General features: G+C 45.0%; 1 protein-coding gene across 1 annotated transcript in view; it reads left to right on the top strand.

Annotated features, from left to right (window-relative positions):
* LOC109871768 (ski-like protein) overlaps window positions 1–6,995 on the top strand; it is a 35,972-nt gene extending 28,977 nt beyond the window's left edge. The window contains exons 5-8 of the mRNA XM_020462759.2: window positions 269–414; window positions 863–1,161; window positions 1,617–1,847; window positions 2,247–6,995. Coding sequence (XP_020318348.2) covers window positions 269–414; window positions 863–1,161; window positions 1,617–1,847; window positions 2,247–2,522 — 952 coding nt within the window. The 3' untranslated portion in view covers window positions 2,523–6,995. The remainder of the gene's footprint in view (window positions 1–268; window positions 415–862; window positions 1,162–1,616; window positions 1,848–2,246) is intronic.
* Window positions 6,996–12,459: the final 5,464 nt, after the last annotated feature.

The following is a 12,459-nucleotide window of genomic DNA, read 5'->3' as shown; positions in this document are numbered from 1 at the left end:
CACATTGGTGCGGATGACTTCCGTGTTAAGAAGCGGCTTGTTAAGAAGTGGCTTGTTAAGAAGCGGCGCGTTAAGAAGCGGCGCGTTAAGAAGCGGCGCGTTAAGAAGCGGCGCGTTAAGAAGCGGCGCGTTTAGAATATAGTATATCCATTTTAGTGCAACTTGGATGCCAAAAATGCACAAGTGGTATACGTAGAATAACGGTGAGCATGTGTAACTCTACCTGTATATATTTGATGAAGTCTACTCTCTTTCTTTCTCTCCCTAGTCACTTCCTGTATACATATGATAAGATGGTGGCTCCTAACGTGTCTCTGAGGGGTCAGCCGGAGGTCAGCCCTGAGGTACTGGGGGTGCTGCTCAAACACCACTACAGCAGGAGACTGACCCACGGCCACGGCGACACTGCTATGGGTCAGTACCACACACACACACACGGATGAATCAGCCATGCTGCTGCACCCTCCTGTCACACAGGTCGTAAATTAGTGCATAAAAGTCCCAGGTCGTGTCCCAAATGTCACCCTATTCCCTATAGAGCACTACTTTTGACCAGAGCTCTGTGGGCCAAAAGTCTATTGGTCAAAAGTAGTGCACTATAAAGTGAATAGGGCTGCCATTGGGGGTTCAGCCCTAGAAGTGCGTGTGTATGAGGGGACCATTTGTGTGGGTGAATATGTGGTGTCGGGTTGTTAGGTGAATGGTTCTTCTCCAGCTGTGTGGGAGGATGTGTGTATTTGTCCATATATCTGCGTTGCACATGCATGTGTGTGGGTTGGCTATGCTGTGTAGGTGGATGAGACTTTGTACGGCTTCCATTTCTCAACTTCCCTCTCTTCTTCTTCTCCTTCTTCCTCCTCAGATCTCCACGCCTCTCCTGTAGTTGACGAGACCAAGTCTCAGCAGCGCGTCGTTTCCGCTGCCGACCGGGAGCGCCAGCAGCCAGTTTCCATGGAGACCAGCCCCGGCAACAAGAGTTATTCTGCTGTAGTGGGAGCTGCGGCGGTAGCGTCATCGGTAGCGGCGCTGGGGAGTAAAGATGTTCTGTCTTCAGGCTGTGAGGACGACAAGGACAGGATCGTAGTGGAGATCGTTCAGATGTACAGCAGACAGCAGGAGAAACTGCACTCCACCCTGCACAAACAACTGCATCTAGAGATGGTGAGACACAAGACACAGTGAGACAACTAGAGGTTGTCTACTCCACCCATAGAAACAGATTTAGCCAGGGAGTCAATAGCATAAAACAATATTTCTCAATCTGTTCATCAGGGACTCCTCAGGTCTTCTTAGTTCCTGCCCAGCACTAACACTCCTGATTCAATCAACAAGAGGGCTTGGTAGACCAAGATGTTAGGTTGTCTTGAAAATATTGAGTCCCTTCAATTCATTGAATTCAACATGTTGAATTTAAAGAAATCACGCATCAGGTATAGGACAGCATTTCAAAAGCATTTAGTATGTCCTTGTACACCTCAATGACCTGAACTGCTTATGGGGAATGTACCATCCCCTGTATCTCTCTCTTTCTGTGTCTGTCTCTCGCTCCCTCTGTCTCTGTGTAATATAGTGTAATTTAGAACTATGTAACTGACCATGCCCCCCTCTGTCTCTAGGAGTTGGAGGCGCTGCGTGGAGGCGAGGCGGCCAGGCTGCAGCAGTTGTCTGCAGAGCAGCGTGAGCTGCAGAGTGAACTGGAGGCAGTCCACACTGAGCACACTCAGAAACTGGGGCAGGTGAGGGAGGAACAGAGGGAGTTGGAGCACAGGCTGGAACAGCTGCGACAGCAGAGCTGTGTGTGTGACAACAGCATACACACGCACCAGGAGGCACACTACGCCAATCAGGTAGGCACTGGAGATACACACATACACACACCACCACATCCTGCTTGACCTCCGACAACACAACACTTAGTCATTCTGGGAAAATATACTCATATCTGTTTGACACTGTAGTGGTGTGTAGAGGACACTGGGTCTTTGTTTGGGTTTCCAGTACAGAGCTTTATTTTCAGATAGTGCTGCTGGGCTCAGCTCAGGGAGGAATGTAACACACACACACACACACACCCCCCTCCTGTCCTGCTGTCTCCTTCAGCCTTGGTGTCTGGCTCAGACTGTCTGGCTGTGTGTTTCTGTGTGTGTGTCCAAGTGTGTGAGTGTCTGTGTGCTGTTCAGACAGTTCAGACTAACCTGACCTCATCTCTCTTACTTCTTACGTCCTCCCTTCCTCCTCCTCTTTAGCTGGCAGAGCTGCGTGGGAGGTTGGATGGTGCGGAGGCTGACAGGGAGGAGCTCCAGGAGGAGTTGAAGAGGGAGCGGGACGCCCGGGAGAAGCTGGAGAGAATCATCTCTCAGCTCAAACACCAGATGGACCAGACGGCCTCTTCCTCGTCTTCCTCGGCCACCACAATTGCTACAGGGAGCCCCTCTTCAAACCCCGCCCCCTCCACACAAGCACCCCACAAAGAGGGACACATCGCAGGCCTCGAGCAGCAGAACGGCCACGCTCAGAAGTAGCCCCTCACGAAACTCCCCTTTTCCATTTGTCTCTCAACCCCCCCCCCCTTTGTTTTGTTCCACCAACTCACTCCCTCATCCCTCACCTCCTGCTGGCAGAGACGGCAGCCCTAGACAGACAGACAGACAGACAGAGTACTCTGTCTCCCAATGCTGCTTCTCTGCTCTGTCTCACCCCCTTCCTTCCTGGTCCCTCCCTCGTCTTTACTTCTTTGGAAAAGGAACTCCCGTTGGTTTTTATTTAACATCACATGAAATGAGTTTTATGTTTGTTTTTTATTCCTCCTCACACTCCCTATCCTTAAACAGTATTTACATTTTGGGAAGTATATGTTTGTTTTAATTTATAGTTTTACTGAACAAACTAATGACTGCTTGGCAGAGCGATAGGAGTTGGATGTTTTTAGGACCCTTTCCTCCATCCCTCCCTCCTTCCTTGGACTTGATGTTTTGTCACCCCCATAGAGACCGGGAAGTCAGTCAGACAGAAAGACAGTTCTCTCCTGCACCACTCGACTCTGTTCTGAACTGTGGTTACACTAGCGCTCAGTCGCTCTTTCTACTACTACCTTGCACGCCAACTGGAGCCAAGATGGTGCCCGTGTGGGTGCTCTCAATCTTTGTACATACACCCAGCCCAGCCATTCTGGACCAGCTACCAGCCACACACAGCAGTAGACTGCATTGACAGACATTCTCATTTCACCTTTGTTTGTTTTTGTACTCTTATTCTTGGTAAGAAGAGAAGTTGAAAGACAAAAGTTCTAAATGTGTAAAACAAAGGTATAGGAAAACGTTATTGTACAGAGCATTTGCAGTCGTCATTGTTAAGCCTACTGAAAATGCTGAAGTGATATTAAGATGTAAAGACATGAGTGATGTGACTCTGAGGACTGCTTAGGTTTTTGTGGTCTGGAACAACAACAAACCCCTGAACTAGTCTGGCTCGGTCTGTTTTAATAGGACATGTCACTCACACACACACACACACACCAAATTTCCTTGTAGAAATCTGCAGTTTGTCCTGTTTTTAGTTTTGATTTCCCTGTTGGCAGCAGTTGGTGTGTTTGCCATCCTCATCTCTCCTTCTCGTGAGAGCAGCAGAACCTAGCTGTCTGCTTGGTGGAATGTGGGTCACAGGTGAATGAAATTAGTGCAGATTGACAGAGTGTGGTGTGGGCTGGCTGCTGCCTTGGATCCAGGCCCCTGCTTCCTCCGCGTTATTCCAACTCACTAAACAAACAGATCCTGAGAGGGAGGAGGGAAACACCAGGATGCAGGGACGGAGGTTCAGTCAAGCGGAGAGAAATGGAGGCGGGGGAAGAGAGGAGTGAGAGAGAGAAAGGGGATTGAGGTAGTGCAGGGGGCTGATGCTCTCTCTCTCTCTCTCTCTCTCTCTCTCTCTCTCGAGATGGGTGGGCCGGGTGCGGGTGATGAGGAGGAGAGAGGAGCCTCTTTTGTCCTGTCAGAATTGGGGCAGTTTCTATAGTCTGGGGCCTATCTCTCTCCTGCCCCCGGGGAGCTGGTACAGGAGCCCCTCTCTCTGCCCCACACACACATCGCCATCTCTCCCTCCCACAAACGTACACACAGAACTGGGGTTTTGTCTAGTTGCCAGACAGTTTCTTTTATTGCCTCCAGGCAGAGCCAGGCAGCGTGTAAATAGTTGTTTAAAAGAGGTTTTGGCCTTGGCTTTAACTACAAGCTGCTTTTTTATGCACCTGCTTTACATGCAAGTTGATAGACATTCCACTGTGCTCAACCATTCAATGCAGATCTCTAAAGAGAATTCCCTACAACATACTCAATGCTCTGCCAGAGTACTAAAGTATAGTAGGTCTTATTTTGTAATCGAGTTTCAACTAAGCTACAAAAAGTTATTTTCACGAGGAGAAAAACGACAACGATGAAACTAACACCCTTGGTGTGTGACGTGAAGTTCACTCGCATGCAGAAAAATCCAATCCATACTGCAAATGTATGCTCTCTACCGACCATTGTTCCATATAAACCTTTCTTGGAAATTGTAAACAATAAATAAATAAAAATATATTTAATGTATTAACTAAAGATTTATATTCACTTTGTACATACATTAGTCATTTAATATATTTACTGTGTTGTTATGGGATGATCTTTTAAAGGTTATTATAATATTAACTAGGCCAGGCCCGAAGCTCTAAACAGCCCTGATGTTTTTGTTAACTCTGAATTCTTCAAAGATTCACTTAACTTGTTGTTTACCCTGTTAAAGGGACAATACACAGCGGAGTGACTTCCTGTTCACACATTATCAACAACCTAATTCAAGATTGACACTTGGCTCTTAAAAATAAAAAAAGGACCATGCCTACATGGGGACTAACCAATAGTGGCAGATTTGAATTTGTTGTCGCTCTGCTGTGTACCATGATATCATATTGCACCTTTTTAAAGGATGTAATCTTGCTGTTGGGAGTTGAAATGCATGGTGTTCAGATGTGACCACCTGACACAGGACAGAGGTCAGAGTTGAATAGGAAAGAAAGAGCATTGTTACAGCACTTCCCCAGAACTGATTGCTTTCATTTAGTTTCTTTTGTGGATGATTTCACCTTGATAGACTGTGTAATAATGATGTATAATCTTTCTCCCTTAATACCTTCCCTTTTTGTACGCTAAACCCTCAACCCAGACAATTTGAAAATGCACCGAACATTTGTTTAAAGAGAAAAAAAGAAACTGAAAACAAACAAAACTAAAGTTGGCATATAACAAGTTGTTAGGTGAATGATTTCTTACTTCTCACTGGGCCACTCAATGTTTTTGTAAAAAATAAATAAAAAGAGCCTGTCCTAAATGGCACCCTATTCCTGTTTTGTAGTGCACTATATAGGGAATATGTTGCCATTTGGGATGCCACCAGTGTCTCCAACGTACAAGTTGTTGACCTGTCTCACTACTAGCAAGGAGACGCAATGGCTGAGGGCATCTGAGCTAGTTTGACCGTTGAAATATACTTCTGGCTTTAGAAGATGGCTAAATAGAACTAAAATCCAACTACCTAATCATACCATACAAATGTAGCCTCATGAGATTCTGCAAAGATGAGAGAGAGAAGTGTGTGTGTCGAGTTTGTGTCTGACTGACTCTATGCCATCGATTTGAAAGTGACCGAAGCACAGTAGCTATGAAAAAGCGAGAGCCTTATTCTCAAGTAGCACTGTGGTTGTCCTCATTTTTGTCTAACACACAGAGACAATTGTCTTCTTCGGGGTATAGAGTCTTTAACTGCATTGTGTTGACGTCACAAGATAAATCAGTATTCAGTTATCATCACCATAATTACCTATCTCTACAGTCTACTGCATTTAGTTTTTTAACAATCGTTCTGGGGTATCTAATGTATTTCTGTATTTTATTTTCTGTCGGTGTAAATGAAATTTTATATACAAGAGGGCGCTCTATATTGACTTTAGTTAAATGTCATAATAATGATATGATAGACACAATGGATTAAAAGAAGTCAAAAATACTATGTAACACAGCGGGCTGGGCCCTCTTGCATTCGCATTGTTATGAGAACTAATGTTGTGTCCCAAAAGGCACCCTGTTCCCTACCCCGTAAGCAACTTTTTGTTCCCTATGGGCCCTGGTCAAAAGTAGTGCACTATATAGGGAATGGGGTGCCATTTAGGACAGAACCTAAGATGGATGTGCTTTGTACAGAGTTTAAAATCAAATGAAAAATGTTTTTAGAGGGGTGCATTTTACCCAACTCACTACTAACTAGACCATTACCATTAGGCTTGGTCCTGGCCTTGCTTCAGAAGCACAGCTAAACAGTAACTATCGTTTCCATTTTATATATATTTTACATGCATCCCCAATGGATTGTTCTCAGACATAAAATGATAGTTCAGCGATTCTTTAATTTAAATTTTGTAATTTTTTATTTTGAGATATATACAATGGCTCAACTTTCCCTTTTTAATGAAGAAGGCGATGAAGTGTAGAAGTGGCGCTCTTTAACAATGGCAACAAGTTATTTTGGATGGGCGATATAATGCCAGATCAATTGTTTCCAATTATGCTTTGTAGTTGAATTTTTATTTACAAACACCCTTATCTACAAGCGTGGGACCTGGACATTACACCTTGTCCTAGCTAGGTCCCATCTTGTTAATGATTTCACAAAATGGTTCTTAATATTATGTGTGCCTGGGATAAACATGCCATGTTTTCAGTTTAGAGTTATTAGGCTACACCTGACAACATTTCTTCTTTAAACTATGATTTATCTTTTTATGGCTTTTTTTTAATTCTTCAGAAACCTGTATGGCAGTGAGTGTCTATGTATGACCATTGCATACCATGTTGCCAACAACGATACAGTGTGATTGAGACGTTTGTTTTTTTTGCATGAAACGAGACACTGTTCTCCTACCTCATGTTGTGATATAAAATGTTTTTTAAGCAGAGGACACTGCGTCTTTAATCGTGGATCATAATTGATATTTACTAGTAAATGATGACGACATACCCGTACTTGCTTTTAGCGAATACCTCAGTTGTATATCTCGTGTTGTGTTTTTCCTCCCGCCCTTATTTCACATCTTGTAAATATACACTGTATAAACAATGAACTTGGATCACGTTCAAGTAAAGTTCTGTAGTGTCACAATTGGTGTCGGGAATCTTCTTTTCTTCAGGAGTCGAGACTGATGTCATGTGTTGTCGTAGACGATCACTGATAGCTTAAAGTAGAATAGATTATCTTTATTATCCCTCATAGGCAATTAGCTGTACATCAGCCAGTCAAATTTTAGACTGGCAAAAAAAACAGAACTGTACATCATAAAATTAACTCATTACATTGTATACATCATTATTCAAAATACAACAATGGCCTACACATCAAGTAGACATAACTATGTGAATATGCAGATATTTTTGTGTTCATGTTAAAAAAAAGTTAACATGAGAATGACAACTGACCAGTCGGTCTTATTATTATTCTCGGTACCGAGAACCAAACCTTGCGTTGTGTAATATTTAATATTTCATGAGAGACGACATAATCTTACAAGTCAAGACTAAGAGTGTGATTTATAAATACCCTGTTAAGATTTGTACAGCTCTCTCGCCTGATAATAACAAAAAAAAACAATGGACCTAAAATATATGGACTCCATTGTTTATGTCTTGTCACTGGACTCACAGAGTGGCCCTTAAGGCATCAGTTACAGCTCAGTGTGGCGTTAAGCATTAGGGGACAAGTGTAGCTCCTCCAGAGCATCATGTGTGCTGAGGTGCAGTAGGTCTGTCAGTAGTCACTGAGCCCTGAGCTAGCTGAAATGCTAGCCAGGCAGCACACACACAACACAACCCCAAGAAGGAAGCTGTTGAGCAAACAGAGCCAGGGATCATTCAGCCCCAGGTATCTAGGGATTCCAACTTGGAAGACCAGACACAGGCAGGAACACCAGGAACAGAGCCCACTCTGAGGATAATCCACAACACCTGGCGAAACACCTCTACTTTGCACTGCCTGCCAGTGTGACTCCAAAATGGAGGATGAATCCATGTGAGCATCCTTCCACCCCTGTGGATCCCCATAGGAGACCCTGTGTGGCTATGAACGTACAGCACTGCACAGGCCACAGTCAGTAGCAGCACTTCGGCCAACTGAGGTATGAGCGCTAGTGAACACCCAGCACTAATGCAGCTGGTGAAAAGACTGGTTCCGCAACACTAGAATGACCCCAGACACCAGGAACACATAGAGCAGGGCCACAATCCACAGCAGAGAGATGACCGCTAAGAACACGATCTTTAGATCCCAGCATGGAGTCCTCATGGTGTAGGGTGAAGTTGCCCCTAGATGGAGATGCTGGGTGAGTTTAGCATTTTGCCCACTAATGGTTACCGTCAGGATTGGGGGAGACCGGGAAGCTGATCCTAGATCTCTAACTTCACCCCAGAGCGAAGTGGTCTCAATCCAGTAGTGGTCTAGCCCAGTCAGAACCACCACAGGCCAGAGGAGGCGGTCGTAAGACCAGTGGGCGATCTGGACTAGCAGACAGATGTGGTGACTGGTGAGGTGCTAGCCCAAGAGGGAGGTGTCTCCCTGAGAGAGAGAATGTTGTTTATTTTACTCAGCAAGACATTGTACAAGTGGCAGCAACAAGCTCAATTGTGAGTACAATTTACACTGAAATATTACAATAAGACAATACTAAATGAAAAAATAAGCAAACGATGAAAGTAAAAAATAAGTTCAGTAATTTTGACTCCGGCTGAGCAGCCTTCTATCAAAATCAATCAATCAGCTGTACCGGGAGAACAAGCTCAGCAGGGTGTCCACCACGGTCAGAGAGAAGAGAACAGACCCAGGAAGCTTTGGTTTAGGTTAGAAGTCGACCGATTAATCGGAATGGCCGATTAATTAGGGCCGATTTCAAGTTTTCATAACAATCGGAAATCTGTATTTTTGGGCGCCGATTTGCCATTTTTTATATATACCTTTATTTAACTAGGCAAGTCAGTTAAGAACACATTCTTATTTTCAATGACGGCCTAGGAACAGTGGGTTAACTGCCTTGTTCAGGGGCAGAACGACAGATTTTTACCTTGTCAGCTCGGGGGATCCAATCTTGCAACCTTACAGTTAACTTGTCCAACGCAATAATGACCTGCCTCTCTCTCGTTGCACTCCACAAGGAGGTTGCCTGTTACGCGAATGCAGTAAACCAAGGTAAGTTGCTAGCTAGCATTAAACTTATCTTATAAAAAACAATCAATCATAATCACTAGTTAACTACACATGGTTGATGATATTACTGGATATTATCTACCGTGTCCTGCGTTGCATATAATCTGACTGAGCATACAAGTATCTAAGTATCTGACTGAGCGGTGGTAGGCAGAAGCAGGCGCGTTAACATTCATTCAAACAGCACTTTCGGGCGTTTTGCCAGCAGCTCTTCGTTGTGCGTCAAGCATTGCGCTGTTTATGACTACACAAGCCAATCAACTCCCGTGATGAGGCTGGTGTAACCGAAGTGAAATGGCTAGCTAATTAACACGTGCTAATAGCGTTTCAAATGTCACTAGCTCTGAGCCTTCTAGTAGTTGTTCCCCTTGCTCTGCATGGGTAACGCTGCTTCGATGGTGGCTGTTGTCGTTGTGTTGCTGGTTCGAGCCCAGGGAGGAGCGAGGAGAGGGGCGGAAGCTATACTGTTACACTGGCAATACTAAAGTGCCTATAAGAACATCCAATAGTCAAAGGTTAATGAAATATAAATGGTATAGAGGGAAATAGTCCTATAATTCCTATAATAACAACAACCTAAAACTTCTTACCTGGGAATATTGAAGACTCATGTTAAAAGGAACCACCAGCTTTCATATGTTCTCATGTTCTGAGCAAGGAACTGAAACTTAGCTTTCTTACATATTGCACTTTTACTTTCTTCTCCAACACTTTGTGTTTGCATTATTTAAACCAAATTGAACATGTTTCATTATTTACTTGAGGCAAAATTTATTTTATTGATGTATTATATTAAAATAAAATGTGTTCATTCAGTATTGTTAAAAAAATAAACAAGGTATGCTCGGTGGAAGAGGAGCAGGGACAAGCCTTGCATAATCCCCCCACCCTTCAGACGGAACAGGATTGAGGGGATGGACACGTCCATGATGTGGCCTGAGTTCCAGATGAGTCCTGCTGCCCTTTGGGGTCCTGGAGAGGGTTATACTGCTGCCCTTAGGGGTCCTGGAGAGGGTTATACTGCTGCCCTTAGGGGTCCTGGAGAGGGTTATACTGCTGCCTTAGGGGTCCTGGAGAGGGTTATACAGCTGCCTTAGGGGTCCTGGAGAGGGTTATACAGCTGCCTTAGGGGTCCTGGAGAGGGTTATACAGCTGCCTTAGGGGTCCTGGAGAGGGTTATACTACTGCCTTAGGGGTCCTGGAGAGGGTAATACTACTGCCTTAGGGGTCCTGGAGAGGGTTATACTACTGCCTTAGGGGTCCTGGAGAGGGTTATACTACTGCCTTAGGGGTCCTGGAGAGGGTTATACTACTGCCTTAGGCGTCCTGGAGAGGGTTATACTACTGCCTTAGGGGTCCTGGAGAGGGTTATACTACTGCCTTAGGGGTCCTGGAGAGGGTTATACAGCTGCCTTAGGGGTCCTGGAGAGGGTTATACTACTACCTTAGGGGTCCTGGAGAGGGTTATAACAGCTGCCTTAGGGGTCCTGGAGAGGGTTATACAGCTGCCTTAGGGGTCCTGGAGAGGGTTATACTACTGCCTTAGGGGTCCTGGAGAGGGTTATACAGCTGCCTTAGGGGTCCTGGAGAGGGTTATACTACTGCCTTAGGGGTCCTGGAGAGGGTTATACAGCTGCCTTAGGCGTCCTGGAGAGGGTTATACTACTGCCTTAGGGGTCCTGGAGAGGGTTATACTACTGCCTTAGGGGTCCTGGAGAGGGTTATACAGCTGCCTTAGGGGTCCTGGAGAGGGTTATACTACTGCCTTAGGGGTCCTGGAGAGGGTTATAACAGCTGCCTTAGGGGTCCTGGAGAGGGTTATACTACTGCCTTAGGGGTCCTGGAGAGGGTTATACAGCTGCCTTAGGGGTCCTGGAGAGGGTTATACTACTGCCTTAGGGGTCCTGGAGAGGGTTATACAGCTGCCTTAGGGGTCCTGGAGAGGGTTATACTACTGCCTTAGGGGTCCTGGAGAGGGTTATACTACTGCCTTAGGGGTCCTGGAGAGGGTTATACAGCTGCCTTAGGGGTCCTGGAGAGGGTTATACTACTGCCTTAGGGGTCCTGGAGAGGGTTATACAGCTGCCTTAGGGGTCCTGGAGAGGGTTATACTACTGCCTTAGGGGTCCTGGAGAGGGTTATACAGCTGCCTTAGGGGTCCTGGAGAGGGTTATACTACTGCCTTAGGGGTCCCGGAGAGGGTTATACAGCTGCCTTAGGGGTCCTGGAGCGGCGGTAACCTTGTGGCTTGAGAGGCAGGCCAGTAGGCTACTCAGAGCCTTGCCCGCTTGAATCCCAAGGATGACAGCAAAGAAGGACAAATTTTCGTTTTTATGTTATGTTATCGAGGAGCTAACATGAGAATGCCCCAGAGGCAGTTGAGAGGTCTAGAGTCTACAGTGCAATCCCAGTGGCTAGCAAGAGCTGGGGGTCAATACCTTAGAGAAACACACCGGTATTAAAGATATAGTGTGTGTTACTGTTATTCCATTAGGAACTCAAATATTTACAGTACTGTATGTTCATTTCACCAGGTACAGCATACCACATGGGGCTGCTGAAGGGAGGATGGCTCATTATAATGGCTGGAACGGAGAAAATGGAATGGCATCAAACAAATGGAAACCATACCGTTCCACTATTACCACGAGCCAGTCTTCCCCAACTAAGGTGCCACCAACCTCCTGGGCTCCACATGTCCCGAAAATAAGGTTTAAGATGGAATCGAGATGTCGATGAATCATCAACAAAAAATGGCTATAAAAATGGTTTGTTTGTTGAATTGAAACTAAAAAGCCAAGGCACTAATTCTTTAATCTGAATTAAAAAGCCTTAATTGAGTTGGCTATCGTCTTTTAGAAAATATTTCTCCAGCAGGATGTGGTCAAAAAGACCATACCTTGATGATATGTAAGACACATACATTCCTTCTCTGTTCATACACCCTTAGATTCAATGAGAACCCATTTGATACAGTATATAATACAGAATATATACATTTTTATAAACACATCTTCTGTATTTCATTGACACATATGCCACTTAGCAGACACTTTTATGAGTTTCATCCAAAGCGACTTACAGTCATTCACGCATACATTTCACATATGGCTGGCTCCAGTGGGAATTGAACCCTAGGCATTGCATGTGCCATGCCCTACCAACTGAGCCACACAAGATCAA

This window comes from Oncorhynchus kisutch, linkage group LG27 (assembly GCF_002021735.2).
Source record: "Oncorhynchus kisutch isolate 150728-3 linkage group LG27, Okis_V2, whole genome shotgun sequence".
Lineage (NCBI taxonomy): Eukaryota > Metazoa > Chordata > Actinopteri > Salmoniformes > Salmonidae > Oncorhynchus > Oncorhynchus kisutch.
This window is presented reverse-complemented; position numbering and strand designations above follow the sequence as displayed.